Raw genomic sequence first — 15,616 nt, 5'->3', positions numbered from 1 at the left:
ATCCCATACATAAACAATTAACTTCTCTCACCAGTCCACATCTGACCTTAAACCCAATCAGTGGCCATGTTATTTTTCATTAACGGAATAAACTGATTGATCATGTCATACAATGGAAGAAAACAACTTAGAATTGTTAACCAGCTGAATCTATTTAATATTGCAGGGATATATAAAAAAATCCAGAAATACACTCAGATCAGCCACCAAATGTTTGTTTCTCTTCATTCTCACCCCTGCAAAAATATCTTGCAATGGTAATTCCAATTACTATTTATACAAAAAATCAGGAAATACAGGGTCATAAATGAATAGTGGCTTGAACTGCACCATATTTATCCATTAAATATTTGGAGATATGATCACTCAACTTTCTTGATTTTAAAAAAAATTATATCCCAAGATTCTACCAAGATCAGAAAAACAACTGAAATTCATCAGTCATGTGATATCTTTAGCAAGTGTTCCTCTCATCCTAACCAAAGATCTAAATTTCTTCAAGCTGGACTTTTTTCACAACTGATGTGGCTAATAATAATAATAATAATAATAATAATAATAATAATAATAATAATAATAATAATAATAATAATAATAATAATAATAATAATGTAGGAAGGGACCTTGGAGGTCATCTAGTACAACCCCTTGCTCAGGCAGGAAACCTTATACCATTTCAGACAAATGACTGTCCAGTCTCTTCTTAAAAACCTCCAGTGTTGGAGCATTCACCACCTCTGGAGGCAGGTTGTTCCACTGGTTAATTGTTCTAACTGTCAGGAAGTTTCTCCTTAGTTCTAGGTTGCTTCTCTCCTTGACTAGTTTCCATCCGTTGCTTCTTGTCCTGCTTTCAGGTGCTTTGGAGAATAGCTTGACTCCCTCTTCTTTGTGGCAGCCCCTGAGATATTGGAACACTGCTATCATGTCACCCCTCACCCTTCTCTTCATTAAACTACACATACTCAATTCCAGCAACCGTTCCCTATATGTTTTAGTTTAGTAAATGAGTCCTTTGCCAACTTCATCTACAAGTAATGGTGGCACACTGTTGTGGTCTCATTTTAGTTTTAGTGGGAGATTTTTAAATATACATATTATTTTTTTATTTCTTTTTGCCTGAAAATGGATCTAAATACTCCAATTCCTATCAATTTATATTTCATATATCCAGCTTCTGCTATAAATCATTTTATAATAATTTACCTTCAATAGCTAACATCTTTACTGTACAGATAATCCTCAACTTACGACTACCACTGCACCTGCAATTCCTATTATAGGTCAGTGCAGTCATAAAGCAAGTCATCATGTGACCATGTCCGATTTTTTGACCATTTTGCTACAATTGTTAAGCAAATCCAGCTTCCCCAATTGATGTTGTTTGCTGGAAAATGGCGGGATAGATTGCAAATCACAAGCAAAGAATGCTGCAACTGGTCGCAATTGTGAGTCAGCTGCCACATGCCCAAATTGTGATCATCTGACTGTAAGGGTGGTATGGTCCTAAGTGTGAGGACAGACCATCATAACTTTGAATTATTGTAAAATGAACAATACCTATAGATTCTTCCTATCAACAGAAAGATTCATATTACCATATGTAAGTTCCAATTTATAGGCAGTCCTCAACAGTCTAGTGACCGTTCGAAGGTACAATAGCACTGAAAAAAGTGACTTGTGACCTTTTTGCACACTTACAACTGCTGCAGCATCCCTATGATCATGTGATCAAAATTCAGATGCTTGACAACTGACTCATATTTATGACGGTTGCAGTGTCCCAGGGTCATGTGATCACCTTTTGCAACTTTCTGACAATAAAGTCAATGGGGAAGCCAGATACACTAACAACTGTGTTACTAACTTAACAACTGCAGTGATTCACTTAACAACTGTGGCAAGAAAGGTCATAAAATGGGACAAAGCTCATTTAACAACTATCTCACTTAGCAACAGAAATTTTGGGCTCAATTGTGATTGTAAGTTGAGGTCTAGCTGTATTTTAAATAGTACCAAAACATTTTTATAAGATTTACATTCTACCACTCCTAGCCATTTGTCCTTTACTGCCAGTTTTTTAATGCTACCTCTGCACTAATTTCTATATACTGCATATCCATATTCATCTCACCCAGTAAAAGACTTCTAAGCTTTTAAAAAGTAAGTCTTCCTTCGATTCAGTTCCATAATTGATGACTTGATAGAGATGCCCACATCTCTGTCAGGATATTTTTCAACTTCCCTGACTAATCTACAATTCAGGAATTTTCTAGTGGTCTCCCATTCAAGTAGTAACAAGACGTGAGTAAGACAAGCTAGGAGCTGCTGCCTGTTAGGCTTTTTAATTTGATCAACTTCCAATAGTTCATGGATCGACTATAGCAAGACGAGACCTGAATCTGATGCTTTCTCACCCTCCGATAGCTATGCTTGAATTCACACAAGTCCATAACTATCCACCGCATTAGCATTCTGCTAATCCCAACTTTGAAAGCCAAGCCAACCCATTCATTTGAAATAATGAATTTCATAGCTTCTGCATATTGCTCAAGAGTTTCAAGAGCAGTGAGGCAGAACATTAGCTATAAAAAAAGATTCGGGTCTTAACATTCACAACCCTGGGAGAAATGTAGCGTAGCTATCTAAACCCAAAGTCTAACGTTGCAAGTTTACAAAAACAACACACTGAAGCAGAAGAATCAAAAAGCTTTATGCTAGGTCCTTCCTTTGAAAGAAATCTTACGTTAACATGAACTCATCTTTCCTGCAATAATATCCACTGATTTAATTATGGCATTTGGATTAATTACTCTAATTAAAATCCATCATTCTTCCCCTGAATAGTCCTGCAAAAAAAAAGTTTTTACAATTTGCTGTAAAAAATGAGTTGTCTACCTTTAAAAACTTACAATTACAAAGGTTGGAGGAGCCATTATGAACATCTTTTATCCACTGAAAGATGGCACTCATCAGCATAACAACTTAAGTCCCATTTGCTCCCAGGATTGTGTATTGATTACACCAATGTATATGCTACCTGGATATAGCTAATCTAAACCAGAGGTCTCCAAACTTGGTAACTGGCTGAGGAATTCTGAGAATTGAAGTCTACAAGTCTTAAAGATACCATGCTAACAATGTCATTCTGAATTCAAATTTTTGTAGAAGAATGATAATAACTTCAATAATAACTTGCCATTCAGAATATAGGTATTAGCAATACTTCTTACAATTAACAGAAAAGATGTTGTTTAAAATGATAATAACCATTTCTGAGATCCTTCCCATTGGCAATTGATAGTAGTAAGCCCAATGGAGAAATAATTCAATTACAGCTAATTCTGAGACTTTAGTATAGGCCAGGGGTAGGCAACCTTGCTCTTTTATGACTCGTGGGCTTCAACTCCCAGAATTCCTGAGCCAGCATGACTCAGCTTGGAAACCTCTCTCTTTCCCCTCAGCACGGCTGGCTCAGGAATTCTGGGAGTTGAAGCCCACAAGTCATAAAAGAGCCAAGGTTGCCTACCCCTGGTATAGGCAGACCCTGACTTATAACCTTCATTTAGTAACTGTTCAAAGTTAAAATGGCACTGAAAAAAGCGAGTTATGACAGGAATTGGGTATGTCTAGTCCAGGGGTAGGCAACCTCGGCTCTTTTATGACTCATGGACTTCAACTCCCAGAATTCCTGAGCCAGCAGCTCAGGAATTCTGGGAGTTGAAGTCCATAAGTCATAAAAGAACCAAGGTTGCCTACCCCGGTCTAGTCTAATGAAGAGAAGGACAAGGGATGACATGATAGCAGCCCTCCAGTATCTCAGGGGCTGCCACAAAGAAGAGGGAGTCAAGCTATTCTCCAAAGCGCCTGAAGGCAGGACAAGAAGCAACGGATAGAAACTAATCAAGGAGAGAAGCAACCTAGAACTAAGGAGAAACTTCCTGACAGAACAATTAACCAGTGGAACAACCTGCCTCCAGAAGTTGGGAATGCTCCAACACTGGAAGTCTTTAAGAACAGACTGGACAGCCATTTGTCTGAAATGGTATAGGGTTTCCTGCCTGAGCAGGGAGTTGGACTAGATGACCTCCAAGGTCCCTTCCAACATCATCATCATCATCATTATTATTATATGTTTTCACCCTTATGACCATGCAGCATCTCTGTGGTCATATGATCAAAACGTGGACACCTGCCAACTGGCATGTATTTATGACCACTGCACTGTCCCAGGATCACGTGATCACCATTTGTAACCTTCCCAGCCGGCTTCCGACAAGCAAAGTCAATGGGAAAAGCCAGATTTGCTAAATGTCCACCCGATTCACTTAACAAGTTTGGCAAAAAAAAAAACACCTTTGTAAAATGGGGCAAAGCTCACTTAACAAGTGCCTTGCTTAGAATGGTAATTCAGGGGTCATTTGTAGCTGTAAATCGAGGACTACCTATAGTCAGTTAAATCTTATTAATTCAAGTTGCAGTAAAGTAGGTTTACCAATGCTGATCTCATCGTCTGTTTCAGCATCTCCAATGCATTCAAACTGAAAATCTTGAAGCGACTGGAAAAATTTTTGCACTGCCATTGAGAGAGCTGTAAAATAAAAGAGCAAAAGTTAGTCTCGAGTTTCTTCTTAGAACGCAGTGTTTCACTGAAACAAGAAAAAATAAAGATACAAAATTTAAAACACTGACCATTACTTGGAAAGGCAATAGTCTATTCCAGGGGTCTTCAGACTTGGCAACTTTAAGACTTGTGGACTTCAACTCCCAGAATTCCTCAGCAGAGGAATTCTGGGAGTTGAAGTCCACAAGTCTTAAAGTTGCCAAGTTTGAAGACCCCTGGTCTATTCTATTGGAATTCCATAGCATGGAATAGGTAGGAATAGACACATATTTTCACAAATAACTTTCCAAGTTCCATGTTTAAAATTTAATTTACATTTCCAAAAGTATAACAAATACCATATATTTCTCATGCCTTGAACTGTTAACCAAAATACCATGAAAAATGCAAATAAGCTGACCCTTAAAATGTTGTATATTTTAATTTTCACCATTGGCTTATCCATGGGTAATCCCTGATTTTTTGATGGGATTTTGGTTAAAAATTTGAAGGTAACCTTGTCTGCTAATGAGCTTATACATGAGTGCATAAGGGATATAGGATTACTACCGTATCTACCTGCGGATAAGCTGAATGCAATTTTTGGGTGTATATTGGCACCTAAAAAATTTAATTTATTTTCAAGTATATGCGGTAGATTTCTTTTCCTGCTATTTTAAATTTTCTTGCTCCTTGTATCCTAAATATGGAGATTTTGAAGGCTGGGGGAGTAAAATGAATTATCACTTATCACAAGATTAAGATGAAGAGAAAGATGTTAAAGTGTTTTTTTCCCCTCACAATGCAGGGTCCATTTTTGGGGGAGGATCAAAGAGTGTTGATTGATTGGTTGTGATAGGCACTGACTGATCAGCTTGTCACTCAAGCCTCATGTTGTAGCTGAGAGACTGTGATTGGGCCTTGGTGGAGCAGTGGGCTAATGCCTCCTTAAGTAACACCAGCTGCCTGCAATTAGTGCAGGTTCGCATCCCACCAGGCTCAAGGTTGACTCAGCCTTCCATCCTTCCGAGGTAGGTAAAATGAGGACCCAGATTGTTGGGGGCAATAAGCTGACTTTGTAATAATGCCGCTTGCCCCCCCCCCCCGAAAGCCCTAATAAGCAGGCATATACATAGAATGAAGGCTACTGCTAAGCTTGTAAGCCACCCTGAGTCTTCGGAGAAGGGCGGGATATAAATGGAATTAAAATAAAAAAAATAATTTTAAAAAAAAGTCACCCAGCTGGATTCCACAACTAAGGTGGAACGAGAACTCACAGTCTCCAGGTTTTTAGCTGGTATCTTAACCAGTAGACCAAACTGTCTCTTTCCATATTAAATGATCAATCTACAGATTTTTTTTATGGGTCCATCATTTTAAGTGTGTAATCTTACACTTCCCCTTACCATGGGACCTTCATATTCCCCTTTAGAGTAAAGCAGAAACACCTATAAATTCATCCCAAGGCTTTGCTCTCCGCTGCTCTGCCTTTAGAAATCCTGAGAAACTAGCTGTGAATTGAATTATGATTATTAAAAACAGAAGTTCATCTGGTGGCCTTCTTGATGTGATGAGCTACTGTATTATCTCGTTTTTTTTGTAAAGGTACATTTTCCATTTTAAAAAAAGGCACTGAGTGAATGTTGGACAAAATTAGCGGATACCTCTTCTTGTTTAAACGTACAAAAACACGCACTGAAGAAATATATCATTTTTATTTTGCAACTAAACATCTGAAAATTGACAACCAAGTGTTCAGTTTGTTTTGGCAGCAAAAGCTGGACCTCATTCTTTCCAACTGTGATCCAGAAAGAAGTGTGTTTTCCCTTAGAGGCCTGTGAAGGATTCTTCAAATTGAAAATCAACTCAGTTAAATAGTAGGCTTTCCTTAAAGCAGGGGTCTTCAAACTTGGCCCTTTTATGACTTGTGGACTTCAACTCCCAGAATTCCTCAGCCAGCTTTGCTGGCTGAGGAATTCTGCGAGTTGAAGTCCACAAGTCATAAAAGGGCCAAGTTTGAAGACCCCTGCCTTAAAGACTCACACTTGTTCCTACCCTGCTACCACTAATAAGTCCTGCTTCCCAAGGCCACCACATAATTAATTTGGGATTAAAAGGGGAAAAAAAACTGTTTGGTCCCATAATTCAACCAGCAAGATGCACAGGCAGCTGAGAACAGGCTCCCGCTCCACTTCATTGCAGGGTGAAACCCCAAGTTTATCTTCCCTCAGGAATACACAACAGGTAGTCCTCGACTTATCACCAAAAATGAGCCCAAAATTTCTGTTGCTATGTAAGACGTTTGTTAAGTGAGTTCTGTCCCTTTTTACAACCTTTCTTGCCACAGTTGTTAAGTGAATCACTGTAGCTGTTAAGTTAGTAACGTGGTCGTTAAGTGAATCTGGCTCCCCCAATGACTTTGCTGGTCAGAAGGTCGCAAAAGGGAATCACATGATGTCAGGACACTGCAACCGTCATAAATATGAGTCAGTTGCCAAGCATCTGAATTTTGATCACATGACCATGGGGATGCTGCAACAGTCGTAAGTGTGAAAAACGGTCACAAGTCACTTTTTTCAGTGCCATTGTAACTTTGAACGGTCACTAAACAAACCGTTGTAAGTCAATGACTATCTGGACATGTGTACTAATTGGTAGGACCAGGCAAAAGTTTCAGAAGAGCTGCTTTGCAGCACGTGGAACAACTCTTTGTGAATCATTAAAGCAGCCTTGGTTTTCTGTAGAATGTTCTCTTCCAACTGTTTTTTTTAATGACTATACACACACAATAGTATACAGCTGGGGATAGCTTTTAAAACAGCCTTTTGAGAGCTGAAAAAAACAACATGGTTTTCACGATCTAGAGAGAGGTGATCTATTTGTGTTCCTGCATGTTGCAAAGCAATCCTTTCAAAAGCTTTGCATGGTACTAATATCTAAGATTAAAGGTAAAGGTTCCCCCACACATGCGTGCTAGTTGTTTCCGACTCTAGGGGCCGGTGCTCATCTCCGTTTCAAAGCCAAAGAGCCAGCGCTTGTCCGAGGACATCTCCGTGGTCATGTGGCCGGCATGACTAGACGCCAAAGGTGCACAGAATGCTGTTACCTTTCCACCGTAGTGGTCCCTATTTTTCTACTTGCATTTTTACGTACTTTCGAATTGCTAGATTGGCAGAAGCTGGGACGAGTAACAGGCGCTCACTCTGTTACGTGGCACTCGGGATTCGACCCGCCAAACTGCCGACCTTCTGATCGACAAGCTCAGCGTCCTAACCCACTGAGCCACCGCGTCCCTTCTGTCTAAGATTACCTTTTCCTATTTTATCCCTATTCTACTTTCATGGGGGCATGATGGCTCAACAGTTAAAGATGCTGAGCTTCTCAGCTGGCAGCCCAGGTTCAAGACTGAAGCGCTGCATGAAGGGGTGAGCTCTAGTTCTTGCCCACCTAGCAGTTTGAAAACATGCAAATGCAACTAGATAAACAGGTACCACTTTGGTGGAAACATAACAGTGTTGTGTGCCCTCAGCATATAGTAATGCTGGTCACATGACCACGGAAGCCTCTTTGGACAATGCTGTCTCCCTCAGCTAAGAAACGGAGATGAGCACTGCCCCTCTAGAGTGGGACATGATTGGACAGGGGAAACCGTTAGCATTACCATTATACTTTCATGCTCCTTAAAATTCATCACCAAATCAAGCTTTTTAATAGCAATACCAATAGCACTTAGACTTATATACCACTTCACAGTGCTTTACAGCCCTTTCTAAGCGGTTTACAGAGTCAGCCTATTGCCCCCAACAAACTGGGTCCTCATTTTACCGACCTCGGAAGGATGGAAGTGCTGAGTCAACCTTGAGCTGGTGAGAATTGAACTGCTGAACTGCTGGCAGCTGGCAGTTTGCAGAAGTAGCCTGCAGTACTGCATTCTAACCACTGCGCCACCACGGCTCTTTAAAATGCTGATTACTGCATGATTTTTAAATACATGCTCATTCAGCCCATACTGAATATGTTCTGTTGTATACATCCCTTCCCAAAATCCAAACACTGAAACCAGCAATTGGATGAAAGCAAGATTGCTTCAGAGATTACACCTCTTCTTACAAAACCTCAACCCACAGACACCAAGTTAGCTACACCAAGATTGAAACATAGGGTGTATGGAAGGCTTATAAATAGAAATGGTATCCTGGCTGTCAAAATCCTAGACCTCATTGGCTAATCAACGTAGTGAGAGATGAAAATACTGAAAAATATGCATTCCAAAATAAAATTGCCTTTCCTTTAAAGTGGTTGTGGTTTTCAAAAGCTTAATGTCTTCAGGAAATCCTTTTTACATCAATCCCTGCATGTCTACTCCACAAACTATAAATATTGCGAAATGCAAGGCAGGTTTTATGGTTCCCAATCCATTCATCATAGGCCCTTGTCCAGCTGCTTGGGCTCTCCTTGTGAGACCCAAATGAAGCATAGGGTAGCTTCATATTACTGTACAGGAATCAGGTAGGCTGTTAAGGGAATTTCGTGACTAATTCTCCAAATGAGAAAAAGTCCCAATCAGCCTTCTGAATAAAGTTTGCAGCATTAAGCCAACAAAACAGACAATGAATCTGGAAAAAAAGAAAAAGACATTAACATCCTCCTTGCAAGTTAAAAGATTGAAAATTATTCCCCTTGACTTAACTTGGGACATGACTTGCAGAGATGGTTAAGAGTTAGGTTCGGTTACATTAATGGAACATGGGAGGCTGATCTTGAAGAATTTAAAATAATGTTAAGTTATTATATTTTTATCCAGCTTTATTGCTTTGGAGTTCCTGGGGTTCTCTCAGCTTGGTTGTTTACTTGCAGACATTTCATTACCCAACCAAGTACCATGCTAGAAGGGAAGTGTGGCTTGCTCTTTGTTTATATAACGTGGCTTGCCCCTGTCAGTATTTGTGGGAGTGTTCTCAGTAGTTCCTTGATTGTTGTTGTTGTTAGTTGCGAAGTCGTGTCCGACCCATCGCGACCCTATGGACAACGTTCCTCCAGGCCTTCCTGTCCTCTACCATCTTCTGGAGTCCATTTATGCTCACGCCTGCTGCTTCAGTGACTCCATCCAGCCACCTCATTCTCTGTCGTCCCCTTCTTCTATTGCCCTCAATCTTTCCCAGCATTAGGCTCTTCTCCAGTGAGTCCTTCCTTCTCATTAGGTGGCCAAAGTATTTGAGTTTTAGCTTCAGGATCTGGCCTTCTAAAGAGCAGTCAGGGTTGATCTCCTCTAGGACTGACCGGTTTGATCGCCTTGCAGTCCAAGGAACTCGCAGGAGTCTTCTCCAGCACCATAGTTCAAAGGCTTCAATTCTTTGGCGCTCAGCCTTTCTTATGGTCCAGCTTTCACTGCCATACATTGCAACTGGGAAGACCATAGCCTTGACTATACGCACTTTTGTTGACAGGGTGATGTCTCTGCTTTTTAGTGTGCTGTCTAGATTTGCCATGGCTTTCCTCCCAAGGAGCAAGCGTCTTTTAATTTCTTGGCTACAGTCCCCATCTGCAGTGATCTTGGAACCCAGGAAAATAAAATCTGTCACTACCTCCATTTCTTCCCTATCTATTTGCCAGGAATTGAGAGGGCCGGATGCCATGATCTTGGTTTTCTTAATGTTTAGTTCCTTGATTAGATGGTTGTATAATGTTTGACTTTGTCTGAGTTGGTAGTGCCTTGATTGGGGTATTGTTTATTGCTTGATTGTTGGTGTAGTAATAATCTTGGTGTTAATCTCTGCCTATTTGGATTTTGACTGCTCACAATGAGGTGGTCTTTTAACTTTGGGATTATCTCTTCTGAATGGTATGTACATGTTGTTTATCTCTGTGCCTGTTAATGGCCGATTTGTCTCAGGGCCAGAAATACTTCAGTGTTTTTGGACTTAGTTTCTCCATTTGATCAGTGACAAGGTACTGGTGTCTTTAGGAACTCACATTTGATAGAGAGTTCCTAAAGCTCCTTACTAGAGTTAATGAACTGCCTTTATTCTGGATTTCATTGGATTTGCAAACTTTTTTCAAATGAGTTCACTGGAAAGCAGGATATTAAAATCTAACTCCCCAAAACCTCATAGGTTTCGGCAAAAATATAAGAAAGATAAGCATGGAACACAAGAAAATTAATGTACCTGCTATAAAAACTGAGAAAGAGAAAAAAGCCCCCAAAATACTTTCCCCTCCAGTAATGACACAGGGGCACTGGATGACTACATCTTCTGCAGGCAAAATACTGATTATGGTTATGATATGACACCCTGGCTTAAAAAAAACCTTGATAGGGTTTTGCTCTAAATCATTTGGCTTATACAGCAGGGGTCCTCAACCTTGGCAACTTGTGGACTTCAACTCCCAGAATTCCTCAGCCAACAAAGCTGGCTGAGGAATTCTGGGAGTTGAAGTCCACAAGTCTTAAAAGTTGTTAAAGTTGAGGACCCCTGGCCTATAGTAATGCAAGATAGGGATTAAGCTGTTGGACTGGCACTAGAGCAGCCCAAATTCAAGTTCTACCTTCATTAGGAAAGTTTATTGAATGACTTAGGGCCAACCATTTCCGTTCAACCTCAGCTTACTTCACAGGGGTGTAGTGGGAAAAAATGGAAGAAGCCATCTTGGGCTGCTGACAAAGAACACAGGCAGTTTCAAAGATTAAGACTTTTAGAGGCCTCACTAAATGAAGTAAGGTGGGTAATCATTATACAGTGGGACTTTATAATTCGGGCACCTAGCATCTATGAAATGCTCTTTTCATATAGGTTAAAGTAGCCCTGAAAATATTTGTATGCTGTCCAAAAATGCCTTCTGTTCTTTTGGGCTTTTTCAATGTAGGTCCTATCATTTAGGCACCCTAGTTTTAAAACACTGCAAGTAATTTTATTTGGGAGTGGCTGTCTACTTTTTGTTTATTTATTATATGTTGCATCTGACTTTCTGATTCTATTCATTATTTGCTGAAAGCCATGTGGAAAAATTTAGTGAATCAATAATTCCTGTTGTCATTTTAAAAAAAAACACATCTCAGATGATTATTATACTTAATCCTCAACTTACAACCAATCATTTAATGACCATTCAAAATTATAATGACACTGAAAAAAGGGATTTACAGCCAGTCCTCACACTTACAACTATCACAGCATCCCCACAGTTCCCTGATCAAAATTCAGGTGCTTAGCATCACATGTATTTGTGATGGCTGCAGGATCTTGGGATCATGTGATCCCCATTTGCGAGCTCCCTAGCCAGCTTCCAATAAGCAAAGTTAAAGAAAGAAGCCCAGTCCATTTAATAACCGTCTGATTCACTTAACAACTGCAGTGATTTGTTTAATAACCATGGGGTTTATCAGGCATGATTCATTTAATAATCACCTTGCTTAGCACCAGAAATTCTGGTTTCAGTTGTGGTTATAAATCAAGGACTACCAGTAAATACTAGGATTTCTTATAGCAACGGATTGAGTGCCTTTGTAGGATGCTAAATCCTATTTGCATCTATTAGTTTTGACAGCTAAATACAGGTTCTGATGTTATATATCAAGATGCCAGAAGGTGAGAACAAGCGAAGAATGAATTCTAGAATTTGTCAAGACAAGGATAGATTGCTAAATGTTGCCAAAAGCTGAATAATGCATCCAACAGACTACTTACAACCAATCTTATGCTCGGCTTGCTTATTTAGAAAAAGCCATTCAATTTCACAGAACATGATTTTCTTTCTACTCCGTCACTCTCCTTTTGTTAGCAGAAGCTGAACTGAAGCTCATCCCGAATTCAACATTTCTTTTTCTAGCAAGAGCTGTCTGTCTGCACTTGTTTCTCTTTTTGGCCAATTTTCTAAAGAACTTATTAACCAGATTATTAACCACTTTGCATAATAAAACCAGGGCCTGGCAGTGGGGGTGGGGGATCTGATACAAGCAAATGCAGAGCCTAACCAGCAAAAAAGGAAAGACTCCTGGCCAAAAAATTTACAGGCTGATTAGCCTGCATTAACAGTAGATCTACTGCCTTCTATAATGAGTGATCTTTCACATATTCTGCATTTCTGCTATGTGCCAGCTTGCAAGCAATGGAACAATAGCAAGCCAAAATATGTAACCCGGTTTAGGGGGGAGGGAGATAGAGGGTCTGATTGTTCTTCTCATAATAAAACAGCAGTGACAAAAAAGATGAGTGGATTGACCCTAACTAAACCTATATTTCCCCTTAATATCTAGGACATTCAGTGCTAGCAACTGGATAACAACCCTACATGCAGTATTTCATATTTCCTCCTTACCGGCATCTAACCATTTTTGTTTAACAAAAAATGTAATCACATGTGAAAAATTATTCCTTCTAAATTTAATAGCAATTGATGTGAACAATGTAAGGACTCCAGTTTGGAGGCAAGGCTTTGCTTCTTAATTTCTCCCTTTGAAAACCACCACAAGATTCAAAAAAGGGGTTAAAAAAAAATCAAACTATTTGATCTCCCCCTCTGAGAAGATTCTATGGGCCACAAAAAGGTGGTGGTGATTGTTTTTGTTCCTCTGACCAAGACCACTCAAAATAGGGAAAGGGTTTAATCATTTAGTATAATGTTTCTTATACTTGGCAACTTTAAGATGTGTGGACTTCAACTCCCAGAATTCCCCAATCAACCTGGGAATTGAGGTCCATCTTAAAGTTGCCAAGTTTGAGAAACACTGATGTAGCAGGAAGCTCTTAAAGAAGATACAAGTGGAGTTTCTTCAGAATAGAGCTTGAAATTGCTTAAACAAATTTCCAAGTACAGTAGAAATAAGTGAACCTCTCAAGATTATTTTAGTAGCAGCAGGTTTCATAAAGAGCTTTAAATATATCAAAGCCCATCAAAGTATTTCAAATATTTTCTTTCACATTACAGAGCACTATTCTCATTTGTAAATGTGGGCGCAAATTTTACTTCTGGATACAGCACTCCAAAAGGGCACATAAATGCTAGGATAAAATTGGATTGATCACTGCAGATGGGGACTACAGCCAAGAAACTAAAAGACGCCTGCTCCTGGGGAGGAAAGCCATGGCAAATCTAGACAGCACACTAAAAAGCAGAGACATCACCCTGCCAACAAAAGTGTGTATAGTCAAGGCTATGGTCTTCCCAGTTGCATTGTATGGCTGTGAAAGTTGGACCATAAGAAAGGCTGAGCGCCAAAGAATTGAGGCCTTTGAATTATGGTGCTGGAGAAGACTCCTGTGAGTCCCTTGGACTGCAAGGCGATCAAACCGGTCAGTCCTAGAGGAGATCAACCCTGACTGCTCCTTAGAAGGCCAGATCCTGAAGCTGAAACTCAAATACTTTGGCCACCTAATGAGAAGGACTCACTGGAGAAGAGCCTAATGCTGGGAAAGGTTGAGGGCAAGAGAAGAAAGGGACGACAGAGAACAAAGTGGCTGGATGGAGTCACTGAAGCAGTAGGCGTGAGCCTAAATGGACTCCAGAAGATGGTAGAGGACAGGAAGGCCTGGAGGAACATTGTCCATGTGGTCGCGACGGGTCGGACACGACTTCGCAACTAACAACAACAAAAATTGGATTAGATCCAGCATTTGTAGTCTGGTTTGAGACTTCAATGTTTTGGGAAGTCCTTTATTTTCATCAGTTTTCTATCATGCTTCTACCAAACTCAAATGGGTGGATATTCATGTACACAGATTTATTTTCAACTTATTGTTTCATAGCCCAAAGAAGATGCTGATGATACTAATATTGGTGATGTTGTTATTTAACAATTTTGTGACAAAATCATTAACAAAAGCCATTTTGAAAGAAAATAACAAGTCTAAGGGGAAGGACAGGAAAGTGATGGAACATGACTGGTATCATCATGCATGTCTGCAACTTATGGATTTCTGTCATGACAAAACTACATAACTGTGACATTTGTGTGATGTTGTCACTACACGTCTATTGTCATATTAACATCAATGTGGTATAGGTAGGTGGAGATGGGCAATCCCTTGGATTCAGTTCCAAAAAACCCCTTCACCATTGTTCTGTAATGTAATAAAACACTCTTGAATGTTTCCACGATTGCTGCATTGCTGTGGAGCAACTATTCAGCAGACATGTGATCCTGGAAAAAGACACGGCTAACTTTAATAACATGCAAATACAGGTAGTCCTCATGTTACGACTCTTCAGCCAGCAAATATTTAAAGTTACAACAGTACTGAATAAGGGGACTTATGATGGCTCCAGCCAGCACAGTGACTCCACGGTCATGTGATCACGATTTCCATGTTCCCTGCTGGCTTCCCACAAGTAAAGTCAATGGAGAAGCCAGCAATTGTAATCACCTGACACCCTCACTTAACAACCTACATGGTCCTCATTTAACAATGGCATAAGGGACTGGGAGCTCCATTGCTAAGTGAAACAGTCACATGATGTTGCACTGTATGACTGCACTACTCAGCAGTGGAGTTCCTAGCCTCACCTGCCATTGTAACCAAGAAAAACTTGTACATAGGCTGTGGCAGTGTCCCAGGGTCATGTGATCCCCGTTAGCAACCTTCTGACAAGCAAAGTCTACGTGGAAGCCAGATTCACTTAACATCCGTGTTGCTCACTTAACGCCTGCAGTGATTCACCTAAGAACTTTGGCAGGAAAAGTCATAAAATAGGGCAAAACTCAGTGAACAAATCCCAAAGGTGGTTTTTCAGGAGGCAACTGGACTTTTTTGTTTTTCTTTGAAGACGTTTTCCTTCTCATCCAAGAAGCTTCTTCAGCTCTTCTTCGGAGCTGAAAAAGCTTCTTGGATAAGAAGTGAAAAGTCTTCAAAGAAAAACAAGAAAGTCCAGTTGCTTCTTGAAAAAAAGCACCTTTGGGACAGTCGTGACCTGGATGACTGAGAATCTCCATAGGTATCACTGAACAAATGTCTCACTTAGCAACAGAAATTTTGGGCTCAATTGTGGTCATCGGTCAAGGACTCCCAGAATACAAATATG

General features: G+C 40.1%; 1 protein-coding gene across 1 annotated transcript in view; it reads right to left on the bottom strand.

Annotated features, from left to right (window-relative positions):
* ARHGAP42 (Rho GTPase activating protein 42) overlaps positions 1 to 15,616 on the bottom strand; it is a 172,730-nt gene that overhangs the window by 131,270 nt on the left and 25,844 nt on the right. The window contains exon 2 of the mRNA XM_083361927.1: positions 4,493 to 4,588. Coding sequence (XP_083218053.1) covers positions 4,493 to 4,588 — 96 coding nt within the window. The remainder of the gene's footprint in view (positions 1 to 4,492; positions 4,589 to 15,616) is intronic.

Source organism: Vipera ursinii, assembly GCF_947247035.1.
Source record: "Vipera ursinii genome assembly, chromosome: 4".
In the NCBI taxonomy this organism is placed as follows: Eukaryota; Metazoa; Chordata; class Lepidosauria; order Squamata; family Viperidae; genus Vipera; species Vipera ursinii.
The sequence above is the reverse complement of the archived record's forward strand: the minus strand, read 5'-3'. Positions and strand labels throughout refer to the sequence as shown.